Source organism: Mya arenaria, chromosome 2 (assembly GCF_026914265.1).
Source record: "Mya arenaria isolate MELC-2E11 chromosome 2, ASM2691426v1".
In the NCBI taxonomy this organism is placed as follows: Eukaryota; Metazoa; Mollusca; class Bivalvia; order Myida; family Myidae; genus Mya; species Mya arenaria.
Window position 1 is genome coordinate 4757037 of NC_069123.1, and position 13039 is coordinate 4770075.

The 13039-nt window shown below is 33.4% G+C and overlaps 1 protein-coding gene across 3 annotated transcripts in view; it reads left to right on the plus strand.

The window, feature by feature from the left end:
- Positions 1-13039, plus strand: part of LOC128209257 (speract receptor-like) — a 210169-nt gene that overhangs the window by 180063 nt on the left and 17067 nt on the right. For all 3 annotated transcript variants that reach the window (XM_052913214.1, XM_052913222.1, XM_052913229.1), the window contains 4 exons: positions 2920-3119; positions 8036-8141; positions 9433-9511; positions 11955-12072. In XM_052913214.1, coding sequence (XP_052769174.1) covers positions 2920-3119; positions 8036-8141; positions 9433-9511; positions 11955-12072 — 503 coding nt within the window. The remainder of the gene's footprint in view (positions 1-2919; positions 3120-8035; positions 8142-9432; positions 9512-11954; positions 12073-13039) is intronic.

Consider the following 13039-nt stretch of genomic DNA (forward strand, 5'->3'; position numbering starts at 1 on the left):
AGTTAGTTTGTATTTGAAACAAATGTCAGGAACTTGTGATAAATTGATTTCGTCGGCGTGCATATATTCTAACCTTGATCATAACTGAAGCACCGTTCAATATACTGAAATGGAACTCGGCACACATTTTGCCAGAGAAAATACGCATATATATGGAAAGTGTCATAACTATGACTTAGCTATTATTGAGTTACGTCCATTGGTCGACTGAAAACAAATACAAGAACAAACGAGCGTTGGTGTGCGTTTAACAGTGCTCTTTTTTCAAGAGACCACAGCGGTGCTCTTGTTTTTTTCGAGAGATCACAGACAAGAAGTAATTTTTATTTTTGGCTGCTGCGCGTAGACCTCATTTATTGTATAACCGCTATACAACACTAAACCCCAGTGAAAAGGATGGCACGGAATACCAGAATGGTTCAATAGCAAACGCGCAGAATATATCTAAATGTCATACACCGCATACTTTTCGGTATATTAAATTATTTTCTGCATGACGGGATGCCTGTACTAATATATTGTCATCTCAAAGCTTCTGAACTAATATATCATATTCCTTACGTATTGATGAAATCGTTAAGCATCTAATACGTTGTGATTACAAATGTTTCTGAGTTGTTGCTTATGAATCACCAATGATATATACAAAACTGTTTGCGTCGTTTGAGTAGAATCTAAGAATTTTCCAGAGTAAAGAGTTTCTGTAATCGATACTTGTTTTTTGCACATTTAAAGCAAAAATACTTTGTACAAGTAAACGTTTACTCAAATATTTTATTTCTAAGGTGTTTTTTTGTCTTTTGAAAGAAAGTAAAAAAAGCGTATTCAAATATAATCGAAAGTTAGAAACTTAAGAGCATAACTTTCTTTAATTGTGGCGCAGGTTTATTTTCCCCAGCGTCATTTAAAGCAAACTATTTTTTACGACTTAGTTACTCGTGCGCATAACTTAGTTACTCGTGCGCACGACTTAGTATGTCGTGCGCACGAGATAAATAAAAGCATACACATGTCACCTCTGTGCCACCGTAAATTTCAGACTCGAGTGGCCAATCTGCAAATCTTCATTTCATTGCAACTTTCCTTCTAGTTGAGTATTTATGGTAAAAATTGCTGTAAGTTATTACTACATGTATTTGAAATTGTACAATTATCTACATTTATTTTTGTAAAACCAACCCAAAAAAGAGAATTCTTTGTAGCTCTGACTTGTTACTGTTCGTTATCCGTGGCACCGAAGTTTGATGTAAACTTTGATGAATTCTAAATAGTTATAATTAACTCTTGCTACCAATGATTCATTAAGATTTAAATAGTTATTTTAATAAACAGGCCACGATTTCTGGAATGTTCTTAAGCATTACAAGCTTAAATAGCTGTTTTCGGTTTCAATAAGCTAAATATCTTGCTTAAATTTGATTCTGATGAAAACAAATATTTATCATGATAATCATAAAGAGCCTTATGCGAAATTTATACTTTTACTTTAACGAGTTTCGTGAGATGTTGTTTATGTAAGATTATTTTAGAATAATGTTTTATCCAGGATTGTATCTGTTACATGTTTGACACGAAATGACACCAATGCCAAGTTATATCAGACTAAACGAAGAATTTAGATAGTATTTATAGATATCAGATCCCATGGAATGTAAAAGCATACACACGGAACGCTTAAGGATTCACATAGATGTTCAACGATATTTTATAAAACAAAAGGCGCTTGAAAACGAGCAAGAAATCTTACTTTTAGACTGCAAGCTATGGTAGTTATGGGGCATTGCAAAGGCAAAGTCACGTGAGGTATTATAACAGAAATACGCAATGGTTGTATTGTGCTCGAAACAAGAAACGTCATCTGAGAATTATACATATGTTGAAGGTTATGCTATGTCTTACTCTCCGCAGACAGGACCAATTTATTATGTGGAAAGTAAGGCAGAAAATTCCGATAGATAGAAAATGAACAAACACGCGCTCGTAAAATACTGAGTGTTCCTGAATATATTCCATCGGGATTATTTTCCTCTTTAACTTTCCGAGATTGGCTTTCTTATTGAAGAGTTTTATTTCCTAAGTTTGTTTCACTTTTTAAGTACTAAGCTTTTCCTCTTAAGCCCTCTGTCATTGTTGTCTGTTGATGATGTGTATTTAGTAAGGTCTATATGTCCGTTAAAATACCTTTGGTCAGGCAGACATATCAATAAGCTTTTTCAATGATACATTACAACATCAAAGTCGTGTAACACGATAATTTGGATAATTACATGAACCACTTCACTTGTGTCTAAGAATAAATGACAGAAAAAAAATCGCTTGTTTGTTGCGTTTGGCCCCAATTTTTCGAACTGTCTTTGGTTGCTTATAACGGAATCAGGCTAAGTGCACCAGGTTTGTGTTGATATTGTGTACAATGTTCTCCTTGAGAAGCGTTAAGGAAGTCTTTGAAAAGAAAACATCTTTATGATTGTCACGATTAAATATTAATTTATTGGTAAATTTAAGCTTTAGTTAGCAATTTGGTTAAATGAAAAAAGTTACTTAAAGAGTAAATCTTTTAGCATTCACCAATCATTTAATATGTTTGCGTTTTCAGCTTTGAAATACAGTTACAATCTTGTTATTTGTAATAAATATTTTCCATAAATGCATTATTTAGTAAGTAGTTCAAGGTTTATCACTCAAAAATTATGTTTGTAATACATATGTATGTATTGATTTTGAATAAGAGTGTCACTTTAATCTTGTTTAGCTTAAGATCTTTTTGAGAAATAAAAACCGGGCTTGCATTAAATCACATATCATAAGCATCAGTTTGAAGATTTTTAAAGGAAATGGTATCATGTTTTACATTATGCAAATCTTTTATACACTCAAAGTTCATACTGCGAACAACAGTGTAGTAATTTATCGTTCTAGGCGCTATGGGATACATCTTAAGGATCAACGAGCTTGGAGACTCTGAGGGCAACTACACGTTAGTGGCTCGGGATGTCTTTAGAGAGGCATACACGCCCGATCTGCTTGGGCCTGGTGTAACGCAGTATGGCATCTACCCTGTCGGGGTATTCAGATTGAATGAAAAACAAAGTACTCCGCCAGAGCTACCAACGTTACCGGTGAGTATTATAAATAGTAGAATGTACTTTGAAGAGTTCACAGATTGGCATACAGAGAGGAAGCAACGCCGGTTTTCTTGACCCTGGTTTAATGTAGTATGGCATCTACTCTGTCGGGTTATTATGGCTGAATGAAAAGCAAGCTACGCAGCTTGATCTACCTACATCACTGTTGTTAAAATGCTAAATTATTTAGAATAAAAAGCTTTTTTGAAAATACTGAAATACTTTTAATAAAACTATGTATTAAAATATTACAATGAAAACTACAAGGACACTCCAATTAGCAAAGCAGTTTAAGATGATACTGGTTAAATGCAAAAGGTTAGGGTCGAACTAACACTGAACGAGAGACACAGGAGGAACGAAATCACACAGACACACCACACATGCGTTTATATATATTTAGTAGTTTTGGAGGGCCAACAATCAATTATTCAAGGTCGACAAAATTAAAGCATAATCAAAATAAACAAAGACCAAATGCGTTATGCATTGAAAGACAACCTGTAAATTATACACACAACAAAAGTATAGACAGAATTAAATAGAAAACCTTAAAGCTTATGCTATGTCTCGTTTCTGTTTATTCTGTTTACTGTTCTGTAATGGACTCGGAACTAAGTAGACGTTGGTCCAACAGCTCTGTCCTTTTCTTAGCTTAAATGAATGCAAAAACGATATGTTTTGTAATCAATTGCTTCCATTTGAGATGTTTCATGAATCAAAATTAGTCTGTTTTAGAGTTTTAGACTCTGGTAGCTTGCGTAAATGCAAATAGGACCTCTTTCGTAAACAATTGGTTCCATTTGAGATATTTCATGTTTCAAACTGAAGTCATATTTAAGAGTTTTTCAACTCATGGCTGCAAACTTAAATGCAAATATGACCCTTTTTTATAAACAATTGGTTCCACGTAAGACGTTGAAGTTTTGTTTTTAAAATAACAATCATATATGGTTTGGTAATTGTTTCTTATAACATATGAACATCTATTTGGACTCGATATTTGAGCCTTTAGGTTATTTGGTCTCTGTTAGGCTTGAGACTTTGCACAGCAGCCAACTTGGTTAAATCTTTGGCCTGATCAAAATTAACCAAAACCTTTATTGAATGGTCTTTACTCAATAATGCATTAAAAACTTAAGGAAAAGTAGTCGAAAAGAAAAAACTGAGCCCTGTTTAGAAGCAACAGGCAAAGGTCATAACAACGATGAACTTGACAAAAAAATATATAAACAATACGAAATCAAATACAAACACTTTAAACAGACCACTTATTCATCAATATTGCTTTACCGATAAATGAAGAGATTACCGCCTTGGAACGGTCAAGTAATTTCACCAACCTAATCTCAACTCATATTTTCACACAACAGCATGGTATTATTTAAAATTACTAAATGTGTATTTGTTCCTTTTAAAGCATATTCTTTAATGCATTATGTTGATAAACGTCATTGCTCAATATTCTAAAGAAAATTATTTCTAGATTTAAAAAGTACTTAAGTATGATTTAGAAGTAATGCATTGGACTCATGTTCAACCTTAACTGTAAGAATTTTGTTTCAATAAAACATGGAACAAATAATTGTATTATTTATAATATATCAGAAAAACATGTTTAAAAAGAATCATGCTACATTGGTATGTGGTCAAATGAGTTGAGATTTAGATTGAGAATATACTAACGTTTACTGTTTTGATAAAGATGCCTAGGTCCGTATTCAATAACTTCTGTGTCTGAGTTTCAGACTCGTGTTCCGAAAACTGAAGTATGCAATGTTTCAAAATATCTATAATATAAATAATTTTGAAAAACATTATGTAATTCTGATTGAAGAGCATTATATTCGTAGCAAATACAGCTACTGTATTTACGTGTTTACTGCTGTAAAACCGTTTTTACAACAAAATTAAAAAAATTTTTTTTAGGGTTATTGGTTAGCGTATGCGGGCCATAGGCTTGTGCCTGCAATGTCCATTGTTTCTTGAAATGCCCAAATTTCCCGAAACTCCTTTAGTCCCTTATAACAGAATCAAGCATAACTCAGTAGTAATGTTTTTCTATGAATTGCGTAATATTTACCTCTTTTGGAGTGTTTTAGGCTTTAAATATGAATTCTCTTTACGATAATCACAATTAAACATTTTTATTTATCAAAATGAAAGTTTAAGTATGGATTTTGGCTAACTAAAATAGGCTATTTAAGCGTTTTCAGCTGGAGACGTTTCGGGAAATTAGGGCCTGATCTCAAATGAGATATTCCATTAGAAGTTGTCGCTGATCGTAAAATGTTCTTTCATTTTGATAAATCTGTTTATATCTTAATGCTTAGGCGAAACTATAAATCACAGGGTTTTAGTCATATGACCTTGTCCTATAATTGGATTTCCTGGTATCCGGTTATTTATTTGAAGCATGGACACGAAAGTCATTTCCTGCTTAAAGTAAATATGGCCTTCTCACAATCAAGAAGAAGATAGACAGAAACACAAGATGAAATTGTAAATTATTGAAAACCGATGCTGTTTTTCCTAAAAATATTTTAGTCGCATATAAATTTCTACGAAGTTTGTTTTGTCTGATCTTATCCAATGTTTCATGTGAAAAAGTATTTCGGTAATGGACAATTTCGGTGGTAAAAAATAATATTTCATGGTTAACAAATGGAAACTGTCAAGGGGAGAGTGAAGTCTGTTTGAATAAGAATGAGATTGAATAGGTAATGCATTTAACTGCACTGGGAGAAAGGATATACCATTATGTAAATTCAGAGAGTAGACATAAGGGTGACATAACGCATCTAACATGCCTCAATGGAATACCCGGAAATCCCTTTTTGTGTTTGTTTGAATGCCAAAGAGGCAGTGAGTTACATACGTAAATAATCTACATAAATGCAATTTGACATTAAAATATTCATTTAAAGAAGTTCACTTGTGTTCAAAATGTGAACTAGACTTTAATGTTTGTAATGTGTTAAAAGGTAAGGATAACATTAAAGTATTAAAATAAATAAGTATTTTCTGTGCATTGAAACTTTTGGCATTTCCATTAGAATCAATTGTGCCTTTTCGTTAAGAAAACCCCTCACTTGAAATCAGCTTTCTATATTATTCGTATTTTAGATCAATTTACTTCAACTTGTAGCACAATGACAGATTACAATTCTATTAACTCGGTATTGTCAAAGGGTTATAATGCATCCCTACAGTGCATTAAACAATTTAGTTAACACTATCCGAGACACATTCAGCCATGAATTTCTTTCAACTAATATACAAGACTATGAATTGTACAATCTGTTCAAAGCGAGTTTATTAAACTCCAAGAAATCTCCTTTGAAAAATGCCTATGACAACCACATCCGGAAAAGGACAAAATTGCATGTCTCTTAACAGAAAATCATGTGCCTAAAGCTGAAAACTTAATGATAATGTACCTTTGTTTATGACATCACACTTTCTGATAATGTACCTTTGTTTATGACATCACACTTTCTGATAATGTACCTTTGTTTATGACATCACACTTTCTGATAATGTACCTGTGTTTATGACATCACACTTTCTGATAATGTACCTTTGTTTATGACATCACACTTTCTGATAATGTACCTTTGTTTATGACATCACACTTTCTGATAATGTACCTTTGTTTATGACATCACACTTTCTGATAATGTACCTTTGTTTATGACATCACACTTTCTGATAATGTACCTTTGTTTATGACATCACACTTTCTGATAATGTACCTTTGTTTATGACATCACACTTTCTGATAATGTACCTTTGTTTATGACATCACACTTTCTGATAATGTACCTTTGTTTATGACATCACACTTTCTGATAATGTACCTTTGTTTATGACATCACACTTTCTGAGGGTTGAGATGATATATCGGTTGAATGCCTGATCAATCCATGAAACAATGTTCGTTGTACTTTTGTATTATAGGTAGCATTATTAAATCTAAGCAAAGTTGACAGCTGAATACTTATGAATATTTGTTATAGAGCATAACTTTACAAGTTTAATTGAGTGAACAAGCTAGATTTAGTCCAACATTGACGCCTTTCTTGAAACATACTTTTTTTTATCAAACTTGAATATTGAAACTGCAAAAAAATGGACAAGCGAGCTCTAGTGTGACCTTGATAAGTTGTGCAAGGATCGAAATATAATAGCCACAACAAGATGGTATCGTTTCCGACATAGCAGCTACTTGAGAAATAAATCAATATATAATTGAGTGTGTGCCTTTCCTCAAGTCAGAACACTTTTACCACTCGTTTTGCACGTTCGCTTAACATTTGTGTCTTTATTTCAGACACACCATGTTTTTTTAATAAAGCCTGATAGGAAATAGGTATGATTTATTGCAGTACTTATTGGGCATGGTATTTTTGTGTCCGACATACAGCGCTATCGAGCGAAGGTGTTTAATCTGAGGTGGCTGTGTTTCCAATCCTAGGCTTCGATCTTTGGGAATAAAAATAGATTTCACTGCAATCTTTTTAATTCTGATCATTGATAAGCTGATCAATGCTCACGCTCACGGTCACATATGTGTAGAAGATGTTGTATGCTCAGTCGTTGACTAAACGGTATGCAGTTTTGTTTTAGACGGGCATAGGGACAATTATTTCAGCCATACACTTTTTTACAATGAGATCTGGTTTGAATCGGTATTGATTATGTTCCATAGTTTCAAACATGCAGGATTTCAAATGGGATCTAGTACTTAGTATATATGTAGAAGATTTTAACGAAATTGACTATGTATGTTTGGTTGTGTATAAGTATCTTTCTTTTAGACAGAACTTCCATTGTGTATGCACCTTCTTTTCAGACAGAGGGAGCTTTTGAGCAATAGGTTATTTATTGATTATTCATCATCGTTTCAGACATACCATTTTTATGAGGGAAGCTATATAGACTGGGTTGATGGCAAACCTCCGATAGACGAACCGCCTTGCGGATTCCGTGGAGAAAAATGTATTCCACCAAAAAGTAAGGAAATTTTTGAATAACATGTGAAACGTGTGCCTTAATGTAAGATATTCTTTTTATTCGTTTTCTTGTTGCTGAAACTCAACTCAAAGTATAGATGTATAGAATTAGGCGCGTTTGACGTATTGGAAATCATGGTAATGTATGTATATTGTAGAACAGTTTATATTGTGATTTGCTTTATTCACAAATAATTCAATATCAATAATATACGCGTTTCCAATATTGACAAAACCTGAAACACTTCATCAGAGCGCCGCAAAGCGTACAACACCATACAATCGAAATAAACGTGTGCAGCCCGGATGCATGCTGGCTACCAATTTATCATTTTTGTCAAATTAAAATAGTTTCCAACTGAATAACACATAAATTTAAAACAATAGTTAAAGCTGCACTCTCAAAGATTGACAGTGTTGACTTTTATTTTGTTTTTGTCTCAGAATCAGCTGAAAAAGCATCAATGCCTGTGATTCAGTCATTTAACTTAACTCACTAAAGAACAGATCTCAATTGTTTTGAAAACTGCTGACAAAAACTCATTCTTCTTCAAGTGTTAGTAACGCTTTAGCCATTAAACATAAATTTCTACACGTAAAATGAAAAACTGCGATCTGATCTTTTGTCTGCAGCTTTCTTTCACTGGGATTCAGACATTAATGGAAAAAAATGGCTCATTCCAAGACAACAAAATAAAATGTTGTCAAAACGGTCAATCTGTGAGAGTGCAGCGTTAATGACTAAATTGGTAATTGCGCTCGTTCTCGTCAGAAGCTTTTAAAATTATAAAATCAGAATCTGTCTGGCTACAACATCAACGTTAACCCTAAATCCTTGTTGTAATCGTACACACAAAACTTCGCTTACTTCTTTAAACAATAGGCCAAGATAAATTAATTGCTAGAGTTTCATCCAATTATTTTAATGCGGGCGGGTGTAACTTTTGTTTTTTAAATTACTGTTTTACAATTGAAGATGTATGTGTTCATACTCCTTTTAAATGCATAAGGGCCCAAAAACATGAGTTTCTAGAATAAACACTAACACAATCGTAACAATCCTTTTTTACATGTGAATGTTTACATCGACACCGGCTAGTATAAATAAAGGAACGATACGCAAATACAGTCCCCAGTTCAACATTTTTGTTTAAACCAATTTAAATTGCGGTGGAAAAAAGAAGGGATGTGAGGGGAAAATCTAGCAATTAATTCACATTCGCCGTATATAGTCACTGATACTTTCTTCGTGCTATTGTGCATCTTATGTAATGTCTGGAACAATGTTACAGCGTATACAAGGGAGATATTGGCGGGAGTTGCAGGAGGACTTGTTCTAATAGTTTCCGTGGTCGGATTTCTCGTTTATAGGTTGGTATTAGGCTCTGCAGCCAATTGTATAAAATTGGTTAAGTCTTGGATTGTTTAAAGTAAGCCAAAATATTTATTTATAGGTCAATATATATCCAAAAAAATAACCAATCATATTATTTAAACGTGGAAACTAGCCTAAAGATAACCTGTGGACAATTTATTCAAGTTTTATGCAATTTGCTGCAGATCGTTGTGTTCTAGAATGTTTTTTTCATTATATAATAATAACAGTGTTTGGCCTAGTTTTATCTTTTTCAACATAACTGTGTTTTTGTATTGCTTTTTCATAAGAATGTCTGTTGCCTATGAGTAAATAAATATTACGAAACTACTTTAACATTGTTTTTCATATGCAAGCTCTTTAAATACTTGGATTGAATAAAAACTGCGCTCAAATTTCATTATCATAGCTAACATTCCTACGTTTAGCAGCAGAATATTATTTTAAATTTAAAAAAACAATATGAACTAAAAAAGAGGATATAAAAAAAGAAATATTCGAAATGTCTAAATTCTGCCAATTTTATCTTCAAATTCATGATTGTCATGATTGACCTCTCAGACAAATATCCAATAACTACTCTGCCACCTTCAACAATGAGGAGCGTTTTATTAACAAGGATCAGTAGTGATGACTCGGGTGAACGAAGTCCTGCTTCATTAAAATACCATGATCTTCATGAACTCCTTTAAGTTTGGGTTTTTTCATGTTGGCGAAAACTACAATTAATGTTCTTGACAGTTTATATCTGTTCTTGACAACTAAACACTCTTTCAATCTATTATGAAGATAATAATTTGTTTTCGGTGTACGGAATTAATGAGCCACAAGATAAATGTTGATTTCATTCACGAACTTCTTAATTGAAGGGTCGCAATAAGGGCAAAGGTTATTTCCTTTTCCTTTTCCTAAGCAATACATTTAATTTAAAACAACACATTCATTATTCATTGGGCCAATAGCTACGAGGTTCTAAAAATGAGTGGACAAAGTCTTGGATAATCAGGGGCGTAGCCAGCGTTACGCACTTACGCATGTGCGTAGCATCAATTTGAAAAATGAAAATATAAATCTGGCCAAAATGGCATCAAGGTCGAGGGCTAAGGTAAAAATTGATAAAAATAAAAGGAAGATCAGCCAAAGTAAACGTAGCTTCTCTGTGCTAGAGAGCTTTCTGAGCCGAAATCAATCACTTGGTAACTACAAAGTCGGCGGCCTCGAACTTATAATCCCTCCAAATACACCTCAGAGCTCAACATGTTAGTTCCATTTTCCATTGTTTTACCCTGGGGATGCCCCCCGAACCCCCAACTGGCTACAAGGATATTGCCCATCCCACACCCTCCCCTTTTCGTGCTTCCATTCGGTAAAGCCTGACTACGCCTCTGATAATGGCAAAAATTATGTTATCCCCAGAAAACAATCTTTTTCTGTTTATCAACAGTATTCCTACAATCAAATATCAGTAACGTGTATGCTACCTTTAGATATTGCTTCAGAATATGATTGGTTTTCAAATAAAAAGAAGTGTCAATGTATGTACACTGCTGAGTCACATATACGAGCTATAATATAAACATTTTCATTTATTCTTTCTTTCTTGATCGAAAATACGTTAAAACTAACATAAATGTTTTATTTCATGCTTTTCGGTGAAATGTGGAGGTTAATCAGTGAAATAATAACAGTGTATATATTTTAACTGGTAACTAAGGAGTGAAAGTATCAAATTTAAGAACCAGTTTTAAATTAATTCCCCTTGTTCAAATCTAATTACCTCGCGTTAAAACTACACAATTTGGTAAAAAATGATAACTTGATATTAGAAAAAGCTTGCACATGTATAAAGATAGATAGTTTTGGAAATAAACAATCGTCTACGTTCATAAGAAAAACGATTATTCTGTTTTTCTAACGTGCTCTTGAAGCTAAATCCTCGACCATTTGCTTTTGTACAAAACATTACAGACGAAAACAACCGCTCGAACATAAATTTGATGATAAATTTAATATTTAAATATCACGTGAGGGGCGTCGCAAAAGGGTATTCCAAAAATGGAGAATCTCTGAAAATAAGCATTCAAGAAACAATGTTTATTTGTTGATACTCGTGAAATAAACCACATAGTACAGTAGAACTGCGGTAGTTCGAACAGGCGGTCGTTCGAGAACCGGCGGTCCCTTGAGGTCGAAGCTTAATCCCGCACATTTTTCCTTCTATTCTCATATAACATTTACCGACGCTGCATCGAAACCTAAAGGAGTCGAGCACAAATGCCTGTCTCTATTACACAAATTATGCACAAAACATTATGTTTATGGATTAAAACTACACAACGTGTAAATACAATGAATATTAAATATCCAAAAAAGGGACAGTGGATGTATAAACTAGAAACGTATCTCTCCTTCAAGCATATGTAATTGATTGAATTTCAGAAACTGGAAGTATGAAAACGACCTGGCCAGTCTGCTGTGGAAGCTGGATTACAAGGACATTGATTTCAAGGACCATTTTGTCGGCACCATGAGTACCAAATGTGGCAACAAAGGGAGGGTATGTGTCTTCTCGTTTTGCTCATTGAACGAAAACAATACTTTGAACGAAAATATTTAAAGATCCATTTTCAACCTGAAAAGCACAGAATCATTTATGAAAATTGTGTATGTGTATTCTCCGTTTTAGACTCATGCAAAGTTTCGGTTTTCATTGTCAACCTTCATTGTTAAAATACACTCCGCGATTTGTTCATAACATTTGCTTTTTCACAGAAATGCCACTTCGAATACAGATGAGAGGGCTTCATTAAAACGTTGTTTTGAATATTTACATTTGTTATTTATTTAGAGAAATACAATTATTCGAGTACGAAGTATGTTGTTTCAAGTCGGAGACTGCCAGGTAAAATGGTGATGGTTGGATGTTTAGAACATGATATGTCAAACTGCAGTAGTAGTTGGTTAATGTCTGATATCAGGGAAAAAGTCATGTATTTAAATTTCTCGATATGTTATACTGTAATCGACTATTTCGAGTGATGGACTATTTTAGCAAGGTGATGGAATTCGTTTAGTAGATAATTATATGTTGAGGCAATCGCTATAAATTCTTGTTTTATGCGAAATATCAAAGAATGGTTATATCTTATGAAAATAATATTAATAGATTGATAGTGCATACTCATTGCATGCACATTGAACATTGATCATATATTTTTTAGTAAATGTCATATCGCATATGTCGATAATATCTTCATTAACAAATTTACATCTTTTTTAAAGCTTTTAATCAGGAAACATCTTTTTGTATACAATTAGCAGTTTATCATGCATGGGTGAAAACAGGTTATACATATAGTCGTCAATCTGGTTACCATGTTGGTTAGTCCAACACTTTGATGGTTAAATGTTTGCATACGTTAACAATCGGCTTCTAGTAAACTTTTGCAGGTTTAAAAACACATTCAAAGAACAGCTACTGTGCACGATTTATTTTGTAACATAACATACGAGAGTGAATACAA